The 15,979-nt window shown below is 36.6% G+C and overlaps 1 protein-coding gene and 5 non-coding genes across 24 annotated transcripts; 2 read left to right on the top strand and 4 right to left on the bottom strand.

Moving 5' to 3' along the window:
• Positions 1 to 749: 749 nt before the first annotated feature.
• unc-31 (Calcium-dependent secretion activator) lies at positions 750 to 15,237 on the bottom strand (the record flags this gene model as incomplete). Of its 19 annotated transcripts, NM_001306972.3 has the most annotated exons (23): positions 1,591 to 1,718; positions 2,240 to 2,457; positions 2,672 to 2,805; positions 3,054 to 3,429; positions 3,838 to 3,993; positions 4,044 to 4,185; positions 4,263 to 4,419; positions 5,030 to 5,041; positions 5,278 to 5,384; positions 5,804 to 6,302; positions 6,347 to 6,666; positions 7,139 to 7,457; positions 7,559 to 7,789; positions 8,133 to 8,235; positions 9,635 to 9,670; positions 10,979 to 10,999; positions 11,150 to 11,304; positions 11,428 to 11,641; positions 12,252 to 12,701; positions 12,821 to 12,978; positions 13,977 to 14,012; positions 14,669 to 14,842; positions 15,159 to 15,218. In NM_001306972.3, the coding sequence occupies 23 exons, from the start codon at positions 15,216 to 15,218 to the stop codon at positions 1,591 to 1,593; spliced, it is 4,206 nt and encodes a 1,401-aa protein (NP_001293901.1). The 19 variants fall into 19 exon arrangements, with proteins under 19 accessions (NP_001255664.1, NP_001293901.1, NP_001293902.1 ...); NM_001306973.3 differs by lacking the exon at positions 5,030 to 5,041; NM_001306974.3 differs by lacking the exon at positions 10,979 to 10,999.
• Positions 1,845 to 1,966, bottom strand: ZK897.4. The gene has a single exon (NR_000377.1). It is a non-coding gene; the product is annotated as a small nuclear RNA ZK897.4 (small nuclear RNA).
• On the top strand, positions 2,849 to 2,975 carry ZK897.9. The gene has a single exon (NR_056852.1). It is a non-coding gene; the product is annotated as an Unclassified non-coding RNA ZK897.9 (non-coding RNA).
• Positions 2,854 to 2,975, bottom strand: ZK897.3. Its single transcript, NR_000376.1, has one exon. It is a non-coding gene; the product is annotated as a small nuclear RNA ZK897.3 (small nuclear RNA).
• On the top strand, positions 6,913 to 7,038 carry ZK897.8. Its single transcript, NR_056851.1, has one exon. It is a non-coding gene; the product is annotated as an Unclassified non-coding RNA ZK897.8 (non-coding RNA).
• On the bottom strand, positions 6,917 to 7,038 carry ZK897.2. The gene has a single exon (NR_000375.1). It is a non-coding gene; the product is annotated as a small nuclear RNA ZK897.2 (small nuclear RNA).
• Positions 15,238 to 15,979: the final 742 nt, after the last annotated feature.

Genomic DNA, 15,979 nt, shown 5'->3' with positions numbered 1-15,979 from the left:
TGACTTGGGGGTAGAGGACATTGAATTTTGTGTGGTTGTTGAACATTTTTTGTGAACTTCAAATAGAAACAGGAAAATGGATTCTTGAGGTTTGATATCACTTTGGAATTTTCAAATAAAACCCATATGATTTGAAAGACAATATTTTTTAAATAAAATCCTACAATATATTCAGGTGCAGAGGATCATCTCGGCATGGAGAAATTGTCGATCTGAATTTTTCAAAAGTGTATTTTTCAAAACTAATTTTGAGGTTCGTAAAATTCCTTTACACACTGTATTGTTTCCGAAAAAGTGTTGAATGTGTGTTCTCCTTAAATGTGTGCTCTCTTGCATACTCCTTAAATATGCCAAAAAAGCGACTTAAGATTTTTTATGTTTAAACTTTCTTATTGGTTTCTAATAGTTTAAAAAACGATTTACCGTATATAATAGATAAAATATTGGACAAGTATGTATTTTTCAATGTTTGAACGGTATCTAGTTATGTTTTTGTGAAAAATGGTCGCTTTCCCTAGGTTGTTGGGCATTCGAAAAATAGCCTTGCATGCAAGACTAATAGAGGAAATACGGTAAAAGTGTTTAAGGATTATAAAAATTTTGGAAGCTTAAAAAATTAATTTTTTACAACCAAAATTATCAATTTTTTCTAAAAAAAACCTTTTTTTTCGGTAAACACATCTACTTCTTCGTTACACGATGATTATTTTCAAATTTTGATGGTATACATACCATTTTAAAACTCTCGATTCCCATGAAAAAGCTTCATATAAAATAATAAAATCTGTAATAAATTAGGACCACCAAAAAGGGTACAAGTATTTTGAGGGGAGAGCTTCAAAAAAAGCTCCAAAGACAATGAAAAGCTGATTATAAGTGAAATTTGCAAATGATATAATAAAATAAATTAAAGCTATTACAGTTAAAATTCTGCCGAGAAAAAAAAATAATTACCGGTAAAATTGAGTGGGCGTGGAAACGGGGGACAAAATTGGAACAACTGGGAGGCGAAAGAGGTCTTTTGGTGACAAAAAATGAGACGAAAGACGCAAAGGGAAATTAACATTTGATCTTTGATTCACCAGATTAAAATTTTAAAAAAATTTGAAGAAAAAAGCTAAACGTAGAAGCGATAGAAGTTTGAATTAAAAAAAAAAGTTTCGTATCTCCTCTAATTTGGTGACTAATATCTCGGCTCATGTTGGAGATATCAAACAATTTTAAACTATGCATTTATAGAAAAATAAATAAGGAACACGTTTCCAGTTGAAATTGTTTTAATACAACCAAAGATAGCTGAGATATGAGCTGGCAAAGTTGAGAAAATACGGTCGATTAAAAATCTTTCCATAAACTAAATGAAACTCGTATAATTGAAAGCGTTTTTAAATTTGAATAATTATAAAAATATGAAACTATAACTTTAAAATAAAAACGGCATTATTCTGAGGGCACGACTCTGTTTACTAATCACCAAGAACTGGGAGGAGCCTTAATCTCCTCCCACTTCTTGGCATTTCTGTTCGAAATGGTCTATTTCAAATAAATCCCGTGAGAAAACACCGCTTAAAGAAAAATATTAGAAAAAATCTATTTAAAAAGCGAGAACATCTTTGCACCGGCTCCTTCGACCATACTTGACATGTTGGATACGGCTGCTGTCGCGTTCCCCAACGACGTGGGAAACACCGAACCTTGAGCTGATCCATTGATGGCGGCTGTAAGATAGATGGAAAATTGGAGAAGTTTAAAAGAAAAAGGTCTGGACAGTGCGATTAGGAAAACAAGACACTTCTCTGCCAAAATGGGTCAAGTCATTACAAAAAGCTGCAAACATTCATTTTTGTCCCGCTCTCTCGAGGGGACTCCAAAAATTGTATATAATACTCAATGTATGCTCCTTTGCACGGAAATCTTTAGTAAAAGGCGAAAGATTTTCACGGTTAAATGCAGAGGAACCAGAGTTAGTGTGTCCACAGCGACACAGGTGGTTTTGCCCGCAGTGTACCGACACCTTGCGGGTTCCGCCTGACACAATGCATACCGTGCGGAAGGGGTGAGGTCAGTCTATTTAAATGCAATTCATTCCGAAAAAAAAACGTGGCGAATCATAATAAAAAAGCATCAAACACGAACACAATAATTTAAAATCATTAATTCACAAATCCGTTTCACTGTTCACAACAACAACAAATAACAACTAGTAAATAATTATAAAAAATTTAATGTTTTCGTATACCTTCTTGAATATGAGAATTTGACTCTTCAAGCTGTAATCGTCGACTGATTGACTGATAAGTCTTACTATTCAGTCGTTCTTCATCGATTCCTTGCAGTGAAAAGTCTTGATACACTTTTTTTACAATTGTCGAAAGGGAAATGTATTGAGTTGCACTCAACGATTGTTGAAGACGTTCTGTCAACCATTCATTGATTGATTTCATTTGGTTGTCGTACCTGAACATTATAAATTTCTCGTAAAATATGGTACATTGGGTCCGTGGCGGGTGCCAACGTATGTAATACAACACATTTGACGCGCAAAATCCTTTAGAAAGTACAGTAACCCCTCAATTCAATTTCTCAATTTTCATAAAATATTCTACTTTTTATCTTTTGTTCACCCAAATTTTACGGTATTTTCTGTTTCTCCTTGGAAAATATGACGTACCAATGCTCGAAGAGCCCATTAACCCAAATTTCATCGATAATAACTTGTCGAAGAAGTTCAGTGCATCCGTGGAAAAATGTAACATATGAATTTCCGATTTGCCCTGATGATTGTTGAGCAGTCAGAGGTTGACGCTGAAAATTTGACCTTTCCAGTTATTCCTTCGAGAATTTTCTAATTTTTGTCCCGCTCTTTCGAGGGGACTCCAAAAATTGTATATAATACTCAACGTATGCTCCTTTGCACGGAAATCTTTAGTAAAAGGCGAAAGATTTTCACGGTTAAATGCAGAGGAACCAGTGTTACTTGGACAGTGGTGACACTGAGAGTGTTACCAGCAGTGTACCTACAGCTCGCGGGTTCCGCGCCGCACTATACTTACCGCTGTCGTCGTTGCCTGAGCCGAGGTGTCTCCGGCCATTGTCTTCAATTTGTTGAAAATCGATGCAGGCTTTGGGGCAATATTCAAAATTGCTCCAATCGGATTTCCCTCGTCGTATCGAGCAAGACGTGAGAGCACTGATTCAAGAACTCCGTGAAGTTTCTCTTGAATACATGATTCCATAGTTTTGAGCATTGTCTCCAGAGTTTCGTCGAGTTTTGACTGATATTTGTATTCTCCAGAATCAACAGTGACTCGAACAGCACGGCTCTTTGAGCTGAACATTACGTTGATTTGCACGCAAACTTCTGATGGAAGCATGTAATCGGTGGACTTTTTGGCTCGTTGCATCCAACTGTCGAATGCGGTGAAGGTGCTGGAAATTGAGAATAAAGGTTTAGTTTAGACTGGTCGGAGACGTTTTCAGGGCATCGTACTTTAATTTTTGTGACACTCTACCAACTTTCTGGAGCACTTTAAACCTTTATCGTAACTTCGCACCCCGTGCACTTAATCACAGTTTGTCTCCTTTCTGCAGCACTCTACCAACTTTCTGAAGAACTTTAAACATTTAGCGCTGGGGCCCCACGTACTCGGCCGAGCTTTGTCGCATTTTGCCACCTTTCTGTAATCAGCTGCAGAAAGTTTGCACCGCGCTACAAAGTGCGGCGGAATAAAAGATACAGTATGATAAAAAAAAAAGTTAATGCGCCCCAGAAAGATGACAAACTGCTGGAGAAAGTTGAAGTTATTTTCACTGAAGCTTTTCATGTAGGCAACTCACCAATCGGAAACCTTGGATATCATATCAGAAGTTAGACTTTTCATTTTCGTCTGCAAATATTTTCTGAAATCCTCTTCAGGCCAGTTCAGATCGATGACAAATGTGTGAAGAGCGTCGAGCTTCCAGTAAATATCTTCCGAAGTTGCACATCCTTCTCTGCAAAATTTTGAGTTTTAAGTTAAACAATAAAATTGGAATAAACGAACTTTCTTGATTCCCATTTTTCCTTGGAAAATCCTTTGTCAATCGCCTGAGCAATCGAGTGCTCCATGAGGTCAATGTATCGTACAACGAGAGGTTGGAATTGTTGAACGATTTTGTTGTGGAATATACCTCCTTTCAGGCTTGCTGGAATTAAAGTTTTGAAGTTTTTGAAGGTACATGTCTGCCTGCCTGCATGCCTACGTGCCTTATCTAAAACTTACATTCAGACAGCAAAAAGTCGTTGAGCATCTGGAAAAGAGGGAAAGAATCCCAACTATCGTGTGGTTGAACTTCCAGTGCCGAGTCCAAGTCGACTGAATACAATGACCAAAAGATCTCGGAATGGTCGGAAAGAAGGTCGGAAAACCACGCGAAAGCCTGTAAAAACATTAAGATTATTCAGGAAAAATGGAGAAAATTCGAGAAGCTCAATAAAACATTAGGGAGTCACGCTGAAAACGGCACGAGTCTAACGTTAGCGGTTGTGAATCACAACTTGGGATGATGTGATTGTGTCAGGCTAATTTGAAATAATTGTCAATTTCATTTATATACATAATTGAGGTATGGTAAATGGGCTGAAAAAAATATATAAATCGATCACAGGCTCCGCCCATTTCTTAATTTTTAAAAAAATTTTCCTCACATTTTCTTGGACATAACACTTGAGCTTTTGCTTACACAATTTTAAGCGTGATGTTAGTCAACTAATACTAGTAACAAAAACCTAGGTCTTTCCTGTAGGCATATGACTGCCTACTCGCCTGCCTACAGGCCTTGTAGGCACCCTTTGTTTACCTACACAGACCCACCATTAAATGAAATGAACTAAAAAGGAAAAGCTAAAAACCACAGCAATGAAATTGATAAAAACACAGCTTTTGGGGGATAAAAAATATGAACAGAAGCCGAAAAATTAGGAAAATAGGTAAATAAGCACAAAGGGGAAAACAAACGGATAGAAGAGGTCGGAAGATGTTGAACATACCCCTCGAAGTTGCTAAAACGATTTGGTTAGTTGCATTTATATTGTGGTTTTTATCAAAATGACAGTCCCTTGTGCATCAGAGTTGCGCGTAAAATATGATGCATTGAAGTTCAATGCACCATTTTTAACGAGCCCATCTGCCCAATGATACCTGTCATTTTCATGAAATACACAATTCGACACAAAAAGGAGGATAGGAAAGATGCGTCATGTCAATTTTTGTTTGAGGCATTCCGTTTATGGCTCACCTCTCCATGATGCTCCTCGTTCTCCTTGAGCAGATCAATGCAGAATTCCGTCACGCGGATCATGTCCTCGATTCGTTGAGCCGGACTAACATCAATACCCATTCGTTCTGGAAATGAGAAAAATATTTGTTTTAACTTGCCTGCCTGCCTAACGCCTATCTGTCTGCATTTTTGAGTAGGACTAGTGAAGCACCTGAGAGGGTGCTTCGAAGCGGCCGACAGTTCCTGGGTTTCGCGACACCAAAAATGTTCTCTTATGATTTTGAAGTAGGTACACTAGGCAGACATTTTGTGTCTACATAATCTAATTAATTTCACAAATTTTCCATATTTCAGTACTGTATTTTAAAAGAATTAGACAGGAAAGTTCAATTTCTCTTATTTGAAACTTTTCTTCCAAAATCGAAACTACATAGTTCAATTTCAAATTGCCGCGCAACTGACCAATCAGAACATCTAGCCACGCCCCCTCCCGCACTGCTCATTGGTCGGCACCCATAGCAACTCCAATTCGAATGAAACTAACGTTCAATCTTTGCTTCATTGCAAATCCTTGTGTAATTAACCAATGCAGCATCCTCCAAACATTTTCTAATAACTGCTCGAACTTCTTCCGGTGGAACTGGCGACACAACATCCTTCATCAAAACTCTTTCCAATAGACCTAATGTCCCTTTAAGTGCGCCTTCAGGTCTTCCAAATGGGAAACAATAACGGAAATTCGTGATTTGCTTCTCTAGAAGTACTCTCAATCGTTCCTTGATTTCCTGGAACTTTTCCTTCTCCTCCAGAGTTACTGTACCAACTCCTTCAGGTCCTTGTCGATCAGGCATACACCTATTTCCATGGACATGAGATGCACAAAAAGCGAAAGAGTAATGAATTAGAGCTGGATCAATGAGCAATCCATCGTCAGCTTTATCCAAAAGATTTGATAAGAGGGTTACGTGGCGGAAGCATCCACGAACCATATATCGAGCAGAGTATTCTTCCAGAACAAATGCTTGACCAGGTGAGAACCAACCCTGAAATAAATATTTTTAGAAGTTTTCTTTTTTTGATAATTTACCAATGAACAAATCGGCTCGTTGATCCGAAAATCCAGAGTTAATCGTTGAACATCGGAATAAAAATGGTCATGATCGAAATTAATCGAATCAGCCTGAATCATTGCATCCATTCCATGTTTGCTGGCTTTATCCTGGAAACCTTGAGCCTTTGGAGCAATTGTTGACTGCTTTGGAGGCACAGGTTTATAGGCTTGACCTGTGGCTCGGTACAGAGCCTGGACCCATAGATGTCGCTCATTTTCGTCATCAGTCGCAAATTTCAGCTCGTCTCCTTCTTTGATGGCAGTGAAGAAGTGTTTTCCTCCTTGCGCAGAGAGTTCTGAATTTTTATTGTTACGAGGGTCTTAAAATGATCGTTTTTAGGAAATGGCAGTTGTGGCCTCTCCAATTCCCAGAATCGAAATCGAATTTTCTAGATTCTATGCGTTGGGGGAGGAAAAAGATTAAAGTAGAATTAGCCTTTTGCTCACTTTTTTTCAAAATCGTTGAACTCGGAAATTGTCGAACTGTCTAAATATTTTACAATTCGCAAGTTCCACATAATTCTTTGCCGTTTGAGTTTTCTTTTTTGTCCCGCTCTTTCGAGGGGACTCCAAAAATTGTATATAATACTCAATGTATGCTCCTTTGCACGGAAATCTTTAGTAAAAGGCGAAAGATTTTCACGGTTAAATGCAGAGGAACCAGAGTTAGTGTGTCCACAGCGACACAGGTGGTGTTGCCCACCGTGTCCCGACTCCTCGCGGGTTTCGCCTGACACCGCGCATAGTGTGCAACATGGGCGGTCTTACCTGGATCCGACTCCGGCATATAATCGATCGTAAACCCGTCTAATTGAATGAATTCCGTGGGATCGGCCTTCTTTTGTCGAAAACTACATACAGCAAATGCGTACTGAGATACTTGAACAAGACAAAAGAATCGCTTCTTCCACTTCTTCCACGCGTTTCGCCCGATACAATAACAATAACCGCAATACTTTAAATTCGGCGGTTTTTCTACTCGAATTGCTATCCTAATCTTTAAATTCTGATCCTGACTACTTTTTGGTAATGTCATGGTGTACCATTCTGGACTTCGCGCACAGTTTGGCGTCGGCTGGATTATTACCTGAAAAAATTTTCTTTTTCAATTTTTTAAAGGTTTTTGGTGGCCTAGCTTTCTCTCACGACCTCAATCTTCACGGCCCCTTAAAAGAAAAAAAAACGAACTTTTCCTAATTCTTTATCCTCAAATGCTATCATACTCTTCACTTCTGTATACAATTTCACTTTCACCACGGGCAATGGATTTTTCGTCGAAAAGTCTCCTTGTGTATCCCATTTTGGTTTGGAAGCCTCCGCATGATCTGTCTGCAGCTTGTGACCGTCTACTTCCATCGTGCAATACACTATTTTACTGGGTTGCACGGATTTTAGACCCTGCACTTCCATCACGACAACCTGAAAATTAGGGTAAGTTGGAAAGAAGGTTCGGGCGGCTCTGACTAGGGTTCCCATGAGGTCGCCGCAACAGCGCTCGCGCCGGCCTCACGGGGTCACTCACGCCGCATGTATCCGAATGTAAAGTGCGGCGCGAAACCGTGAACGTGTCGGCCGCTTCCAAATAAATACCGCACGCACACAGCGGCGCGCGGCGTCAGCGTGATGCGCTGAACCCAAACAGTGTCGGACGAGGAGCCCAGTTTGTACCAAATGGTGCTGCTATACCCTATCACACTATTTGATGCAAACTTTGCTCCGCGCCCGACACTTTTTGGGTTCCGCGCATCGCAATGTACAGTACCTCCATACTCAAAGCCAATGAGACATCAGACTTTGTCAGTGTGACGTCACCATCTTCACTATCTCCTTTGTTGAGACTCCCGGAGCTTGTCCTTCGTTTAAGGCTGAAAATTGGATAAAATTTGTAAAACGGACAGATACTTTGAACCAATAGATCACAAGCTTCATGAAAAAGCACACTTTTCTCCGATAATACTGTAATACTTTTCGAGCTTTGGAGCGGATAGAGACTTTGCGTCAAGAATCATTGAAAGCTTTTGATTTCATGCTTGCTCATTTCATTTTCAGATGAATTTCAGCCAATTTCACATCACGTTTTGTTTCGAGAGCATATAGAAAGAGAGCATATATATAGTTCGCAGCGGAAATATTGATAAAAATATAGCCATTGAGAATGAATTTTTCAGAATAAATTTTTGATTTTAGGATTTTGGAAAAAAAAATTTAAATTACAAACAATTCCAATTTTTTAAAAGACAATTTTAAAATTCGAAAATCCAAAAAGGTTTTTGGATTTTTAGAATTTTTAGAATTTTCGGTAAATTAAAAAAAATCCTGAAATTTTTTTTTTGATGTTTAATTTTTCGATTGTTTTTGAAAAGAGCCGAGAACCCAAAAAATTCACGCTACTTTTTTAGGGTCAAAGCGAAATTTTATAAATTTCAGATTTTCATCCTAAAAAAACCCACTTTCAATGGCTACATTTTTCAAACTGAATACTCCAACAAAAAATTGTCTATCGACAATTTTCTGTGTGGAGCTGCTGAAATTTCAGCGTATTTTTTAGGTTCTCTCGTGCACGGATAGACATTTTAGTGTGACGAAATAGAGGAAAGAGTTAGTGTGAAGTACAGGGAAAGCGGCAGCAACAGGCGCAAAAGGAGCAGCGGAAAATAAAAGAATCGAACACAGTTAATTCGCGATGTGCACCACGGAGCACAATGGTCCTAAAGCAGATGGGGCTCAATTTTGTGTGCATCGTGGGCACAGAGACCGATCGGCACACTTCCAAAATCCCCGTTTTCTCATCGTTGTATGTAATTTTTGTTTAATTTCTATAGAAATATAGAAGAATACATGTACTTTTTGAAAATAACTTTATTTCCAATTGAAACTTTCCAAAAAAGTGCTCAAAAACTGTCTCAAAATCGCAATGCGTCGATTGGCACACTTCGGCTTTCAGGCAGTTTTTAAGAACATTTTTGAAAGTTTTAATTAAACGTACATTTATTTTAGCAAAATTTAAATATTTCTCTATATTTCTATATAAATTACTAAAGAAAACGATGAGAAAAGCGCGACTTTGAGATTGTTCCACAATGAGGTTCCTGATGACACATCGCAAATTAAATGTTTCAAGGGAAGCGAGTCGAGAAAAATTCAAATAAAAAATATATATATGGAGAAAACAATCAATATAATCAGAAGTCAAAAAAATCATTTGGCTGGGGGTTCAGGTGGGACGGACTGGGGGATCGAATTTCTGGGGGTAGTTGAACAAACCTGTTGAAGAGCGACAAATCCTCTATACTGCGGGATCTAAAAAAGAGATGATTAGATGTGTGGGATTAGATTAGGTGGGTAGAATGATTGGTTTAGAGATGCTGTGGTGTGGTGACACGTGGCAGCATTCAGGTGTGATCAGTGTGTGGTGATGACAATCAGTCGAATGGACGAGATACATGGACGAGATACATTGTGGATCGTGTGATGTTTCGGACAAAACTTAGAGAGAGAAACAGGGTTAGGAGGGGTAATTTTTTAGAAAAAAAACTGTGAAATTAAAATTAAAAGTAAAACATTTTGAGAAGAAGTTGAAGAAGCTGAGAAGTTGAAGAGAGAAAGGAATGCTACAACATGTTCTTAAAAATGTCCTATTGAGAGTTTTTTTTTCGGATTTTCAGTTTTGGAATATGGTCAAAGCTAACAGTAAATTTTTAAGTGGCCTAGAATTAGCTTAAAATCGACCAGTTTGATCATAATTTTTATTTGGAGATTCACGGCATAACACTATTTTCAACTAGTTTCAAGGCTTAAAAGATTCCAAAATTTTTCATAGAAGGACTTAAAAAATAAAAAAAATTGTTAAAAAATTTTTTGAAACACTTAAAAAACTCAAAAAATTTGACACTTTTCAGGATTTTCTGCTGTTTTTTTTTACTTGAAAAATTTTGATTTTTTAATTCTCAAAAAAATCCGTTTTAGTGACTCTCAAACTCTCAAAAACTTTTTTTTCTAAAAATTTCCAAAACTAACTTTGTCAGTTTTCAATATTTTTAGCTGGGGTTTGACTTCAAAAACATGCTAATTTTTTTTGTTATTCAATCAAATCTAGATAATTCAAGAATTCGCAGAAATTACAATATCTCTTTAATTTGCACTCAAACTGTTTAAAAATTTGTTTTCAAAATTTCAACTTTCTAATTTTACAGATTTTTCATATTTTCAGCTGGTTTTTGATTTGAAAAATAATTTAATTTATTAAATTTTATAAGTTCACAATCTAATTTCCAACCTTTTTCGAAAGCGTTTTCCGGGAGATTTTTCAAATTTCCTCCGGCTAATAAAATAAATACATTTAAAAAATCCAAAACCTCTTTCAAATGACATTTTTCACATTCAAACTGAAAAGGGATAATAGAGTAAGAAGTGGAATAGAAGTAGAGTAGAAGTATAAGATACACAGTTAGAATAACCTGACACATTCCACATAACATTAGAAGTTAGTAAGTGCGCTCTATCGTTTCTGCATGACACGTGGAAACGGTCTCTGGAGGACCGTCATGAGCTTGCTTTGAATCATAATCGATCATTTTTTACTCTCTAAATATATATGGATACACATACCGTTTGTTTTTGGTTTGGTTGCTGAAAACGTAGATCAATATAGATATGGACAATGATAATATCAGGGGGTCGAGGAATGAAGAAAAATGAACCGAGTCTAGTGCTAGTGGGAGTGGAGACATTTTTGAAGAGTTCACATAGAATCTGGAAAAGCATACACACTCTACTCACCGACTCTTGTCTTTTCGTTTTCCGACAGTTGCCCCTCGTGTTGTCACTGGAACTGTTTCCAAATTTCCTATTAAAGTGTTTATCGACATTCGAACTTCGTCCATGTACAGGGTTTCCATGTCTTTTACCACAAATTTTGGAGTAAGACGCTTCATCTGGAATTAAGGAAATTGCAAATTTTAGAAATGGGAACGATAATTGGCTGGGTTTTTTATATTAAAAATTTTGTTAGTTAAAAAAAATCTTCAGTCCCAATTTTCGACCAAAACAAATCAAACCTTGATAGGATCCTTCAAAGCTTCTTCTCTTGTCGCAAACTCTCTCCGGATTGCTGCCGCCTGCTCATCTGGATTATCCAACTGAAGTGCGTTGAATATGATTTGATGCTCGAATTTCTTCACACCAAGAATTTGTTGAAAAACGTCGTAGAGTTGCTCTTTGCCTAGTACTGCGTCAGCGCTCATCGCATTCTGCGGATTTCGAGAGCGGCCTCTGGAAGAATTGAAAATTTTTGAAATTTTAAAGAAAATTTAATCACATTATTAAAATTATAAAATATTTACTTTGATGATGTAAGAAATATAGATTTCTCCCAGTGGAGGCGTTAGGGCGGGCGGAGCATTTTACCCTTCTCCTCTTGCGAGTTTTTATCCTTTTTTTCCGAGGCGTTTTCGGCGCCTACCTAAGTCTGCTTACCTGCCTATGTGCCTACTTGTCTGCCTACAAACTTTTTCTGGATTTTGGGTGAGCTCTAGCTGTAAACTTTTTTAAACTTAATTACTCAATTCGATAAAACGTATTGTAGTTCAGTTATGTAGGCACTAATAGAGGCACAATGTAGGCATTTTCAAAGCAGAAATTTTAGCAATTTTAGTGGAAGGTTGAAATTATGAAAATTAAAAATTTTTCAATTTCGAACTGAGTTATCAGAATTTTAACTAAAAACTTTGCAAACTGGGAATTTTATTTGTATTTTTTTGACGAATTGTATATATTTTCCGGTTTTTTTTGAGACTAAAGAATATTTTGATAAGAATATATTTTGAGAATAAAAATAAGAGCTTCCAAAATTTTTAATTTTTTTCCAAAAAAAAAAGCTCACCGAGCATTCCTATTCTGATCAGTCTCATCTCCTTTAATAATTGCATCGAATTTTGCTAACCAAGAATTCAATACAGTATCCTTTGATAATCCTTCAATATCAGGAAGACTTCGAACCCTTTTCTCAATATTTAATCGAAAAACTTCTCGAAAATCATGTTGTGAAAATCCGCCGGCGTGAACAACTTTCTGAACTCTTTCAGATTTCAGAAATACTTCGAAATAACTTTGAATCGCTTTAGTGAATGCTTCATCAGCAGCAATATTTGTTTCTCCTTTAAGAAAAAGAGTGAATCGTTCTCGAATTCTAGCCAATTCCTGTTTATTCACTTTCATTTGTCGACGAGCCATGTCACCAGTCTGCTGTCCATTGAATGGATATGCTATGCATCTGGCTAGAAACATGTACATTTGAAGATTCTTCTTATGATCTTCTTCCTCTCGTTCGGCTCTGAAATTTAAGATTGTCAAATTTTAGCGGTGATATATCACTTTTCGGAATATAGTATTATACTCAATCGTACTAGAATGAAAAATATACAAATAAAAGCGGCAAGTAACAACTCTTACTTCATTCTTTCCTGCTCTTCTTTGCTCAAAGCAGGACCACCACATTCATCTCCACTACCGACTACTGTAGTTGAACCTTCTTCCCCTTCTTCCTCATCTCCATCGAATTCTTGTGAATTTTGCATTATCGGCTTTGAAACATTCGACATTATTCTCGCCTGAAAATTGAAACCATTTTGATTTTAAAAAAATCAAGAATATGAGAACATGCTAAATAGTTAAACTGTTAGTGGTTTTACATATAGTAAAATGTAATTTTAAAAATGCAAATAGTTTTACATGTAAATACAACAATGTTATGGTAGAATGATATTTTCTATTAAAAAATTTTGTACGGACATTTGTGAATTATCCAATGATATAAAACTAATTTTTTTTTCACAGAAAAAAGTGATTTTTAAAATTGGAGTACTGTAATTTAAGGTATAGAAAAAAAATGATTAAATGAAACTACAGTTAACATGAGAGCTTGAAGGAGCATACTCCGGGTTGTGAAGTATCCGGAAAAACTCGGCCACCAACTTTTCTCATGCGGTCACCTTTCGAAAGTTGCTTCACCGTTGGACATAATGGCTCAAAATGAAATAGGAAAATTCGATATTTTCCCGCAATGTTTAATTATTGGTGCTCAAACAGCAAAAACTCGTGTTCACCTTTTCTCTTTCTTTCTTTTTTTTTCTCAAATAAATGAATTATTCAAAAACTGGGGAGAAAAAGTCCAAAGTGTGACAAAACGTTGGTTTCAAAGTGAACAAGCATATTACAAGCAAGTTGTTATTCGGGCAAAGATTCGATGTGTAGTAGTGGTGGTTGCAAAGAGTAGGAGAAATAGAATGTTAGAGTAGTTAGAATATCTAGAAGAATTAGAAGAAAAAGTAGGAGAAGACAAAGAAGTAAAAAAATGTTAGAAGATTTATGAGTGCTTCTGGGAAATTGGTTCAAATTTAGTATTTTTCAGATTTAATTTGGTGAAAAAAATTGTCAAAATGTAGGACTTGCTTCTGAAATTCACGCCTCTTATAGTTAATAAAGTTATATTCTTTCAAAAAACCGAGAAAAAATCCAATATTTGAATAAATTAGAACCAATTTCCTATTTGACACATCCAAAAGTACACTCTACACACATGTTGGTCTTAAACTCTGACACAACTTACCTGTGGCATTGGTGATGGAGCATTCATTCTCATTGGCTAAACCAATCAATATTTTTTAATGTTTTTTTTTCAACTAGTTTTGGCTGAGTTTCAGCAAGTTTTGAGATATGTAATTATTTTTGTGGTAAAATGTACTGGCAAAATTCAGAGAAAAATGTTGAAATCTCGCGTATTCACTTTGAGAGTTAATGCTAAATTTTGAGAATTGATTTTATTTTTACAATATTGTATAACCTTTAATTTAAATTTGACAACTCAAATAATAGTTTTAATTTCCCAGCACAATTTTTTCATATTTAAAAACTATACGTATTTTTAAAAGATTTCATCTTAACAAATCACTTGAAAGTTCGAATACTGATTTTAAAAGTATAACCAATTTGTTCATAATATTTCAAAAATAATTCAATTAAATTACAGTGCACAGAACTACTATTTGAACTTGATTTTTGGGTTTAAGGTACAAAACAGGTGTGAGCGGAAATCGAAAATTTCCGGCAATCGGCAATTTCGGCAATTGCCGGCTTTGGAACTTTCCGGCAACCGGCAATTGCCAAAAATTCGATTGCCAAACAGGAATTACCGCTCGCACTGGTACAAAAGTAATTTAGTTAATTTTCAAACTGAAGTTTTATAAAATTTATTTCTCTTATCATTTTCCCCATTTCCTTTTCTCCTCAAAAATAACTAACCGATCTAGCAGGTGTCTGACTTTGCACTGAATCTTTCCTTCTTCCCTGTGAACTCGAATTGTTTCTTTTCAACGAATTTGTCTGTGAAACCGAGTCCGACGGAGCCGGTGAGCTGCTCCTTGGTGTCATCGCCCCGGAGAGCAGTGATCGCTTTTTGACCTGTGCAATTGGTAGCTGCAAAGATGTTTGTTGTTGTTTGGGTTTTTTGGCGCCTAGGCGATGATGAAAAGCGGCGGAAAAGTCTCATATTTTTCGCTAGCGGGTTTTTTTTGTGTTTTGAAGCCCTAGAGCTTCGCAATGTTGACTCCGGAACACAACAACAAGGGTACTTATGTTTTCAATATCCTTGCTTCGCTGGGTCTTCTTGATTTGCAGAGGCTCTTTAGAGCAAATTTTTGGCAGCCAACAAAAATACATTTCGGCTTAATTTTACCACCTAATTTTATTCTCCAAAAACAATATTTACACTTTGAAATAAAAAACTTCTTACCGAATCATGATCCTCCTGAAAATCGTCGTCTTCTTCTTCACTACTACTTGCTCCTAACATGATGTTCCAAACGAAGACTGCAAAAGAAAAAAAAAACATAAAAAGTAAATGTTTAAGAAAGCAGCAAAAAAGCACCGCCGAGAGGAAAAATGAATAAGATGACATAAAAAACGAAGAAAGTGTATGCATAACAAGGAGACTTGAAATTGAATTGAAACGAGCGGCGGGGACGGACGTACGAGAAAGGCAAAATAATGCATAATATAAACTAGGATAAAAAGGCGAAAAAAATGGGGGAGAAAAAAAAAGAACGGAAGAACGAAAATGGGAATCCGGGAGAGAAGTAGAGAGGGAGAGAGAGGCATAGAGATCAGAGGAAAAATAACAAACAAGGAGCCAAAAGGCGAGAAAAAAATGTGAAAACCGAATTAGAAGCTGTCGGATTATCGGCATGAACTACTGATATGTATTTTCTTGTGCGCTGTGTTAGTCTTCTTTCTTTTTGCGCACAAAATTTTGAAAAATTGACTTGTTTTTGAAATTTTTAAGGAATAATTTTTTGTGTCTAGACATGGATTAAAGTTCAAAGAATATATGTAGAATGTCTGAGAAAACGGGAAGTTTAATGGATTTATCCATGCGGTTAGGCGAAAGTTGTGGAGTGAAAAATCAGATGGTCCAACACAATCGCTTTTTAGGAGCAGATTGTCAGAAAAATTTCTTCTAAAAGTTATGGCTAGACAATTTCATATTTCAAAGGATTTGAATAATCCTAGCTACAAAATGTTGTGACCATTTGTATCAGGCTGCAAAATCGTCAA

This window comes from Caenorhabditis elegans, chromosome IV (genome assembly GCF_000002985.6).
Source record: "Caenorhabditis elegans chromosome IV".
Lineage (NCBI taxonomy): Eukaryota > Metazoa > Nematoda > Chromadorea > Rhabditida > Rhabditidae > Caenorhabditis > Caenorhabditis elegans.
This window is presented reverse-complemented; position numbering and strand designations above follow the sequence as displayed.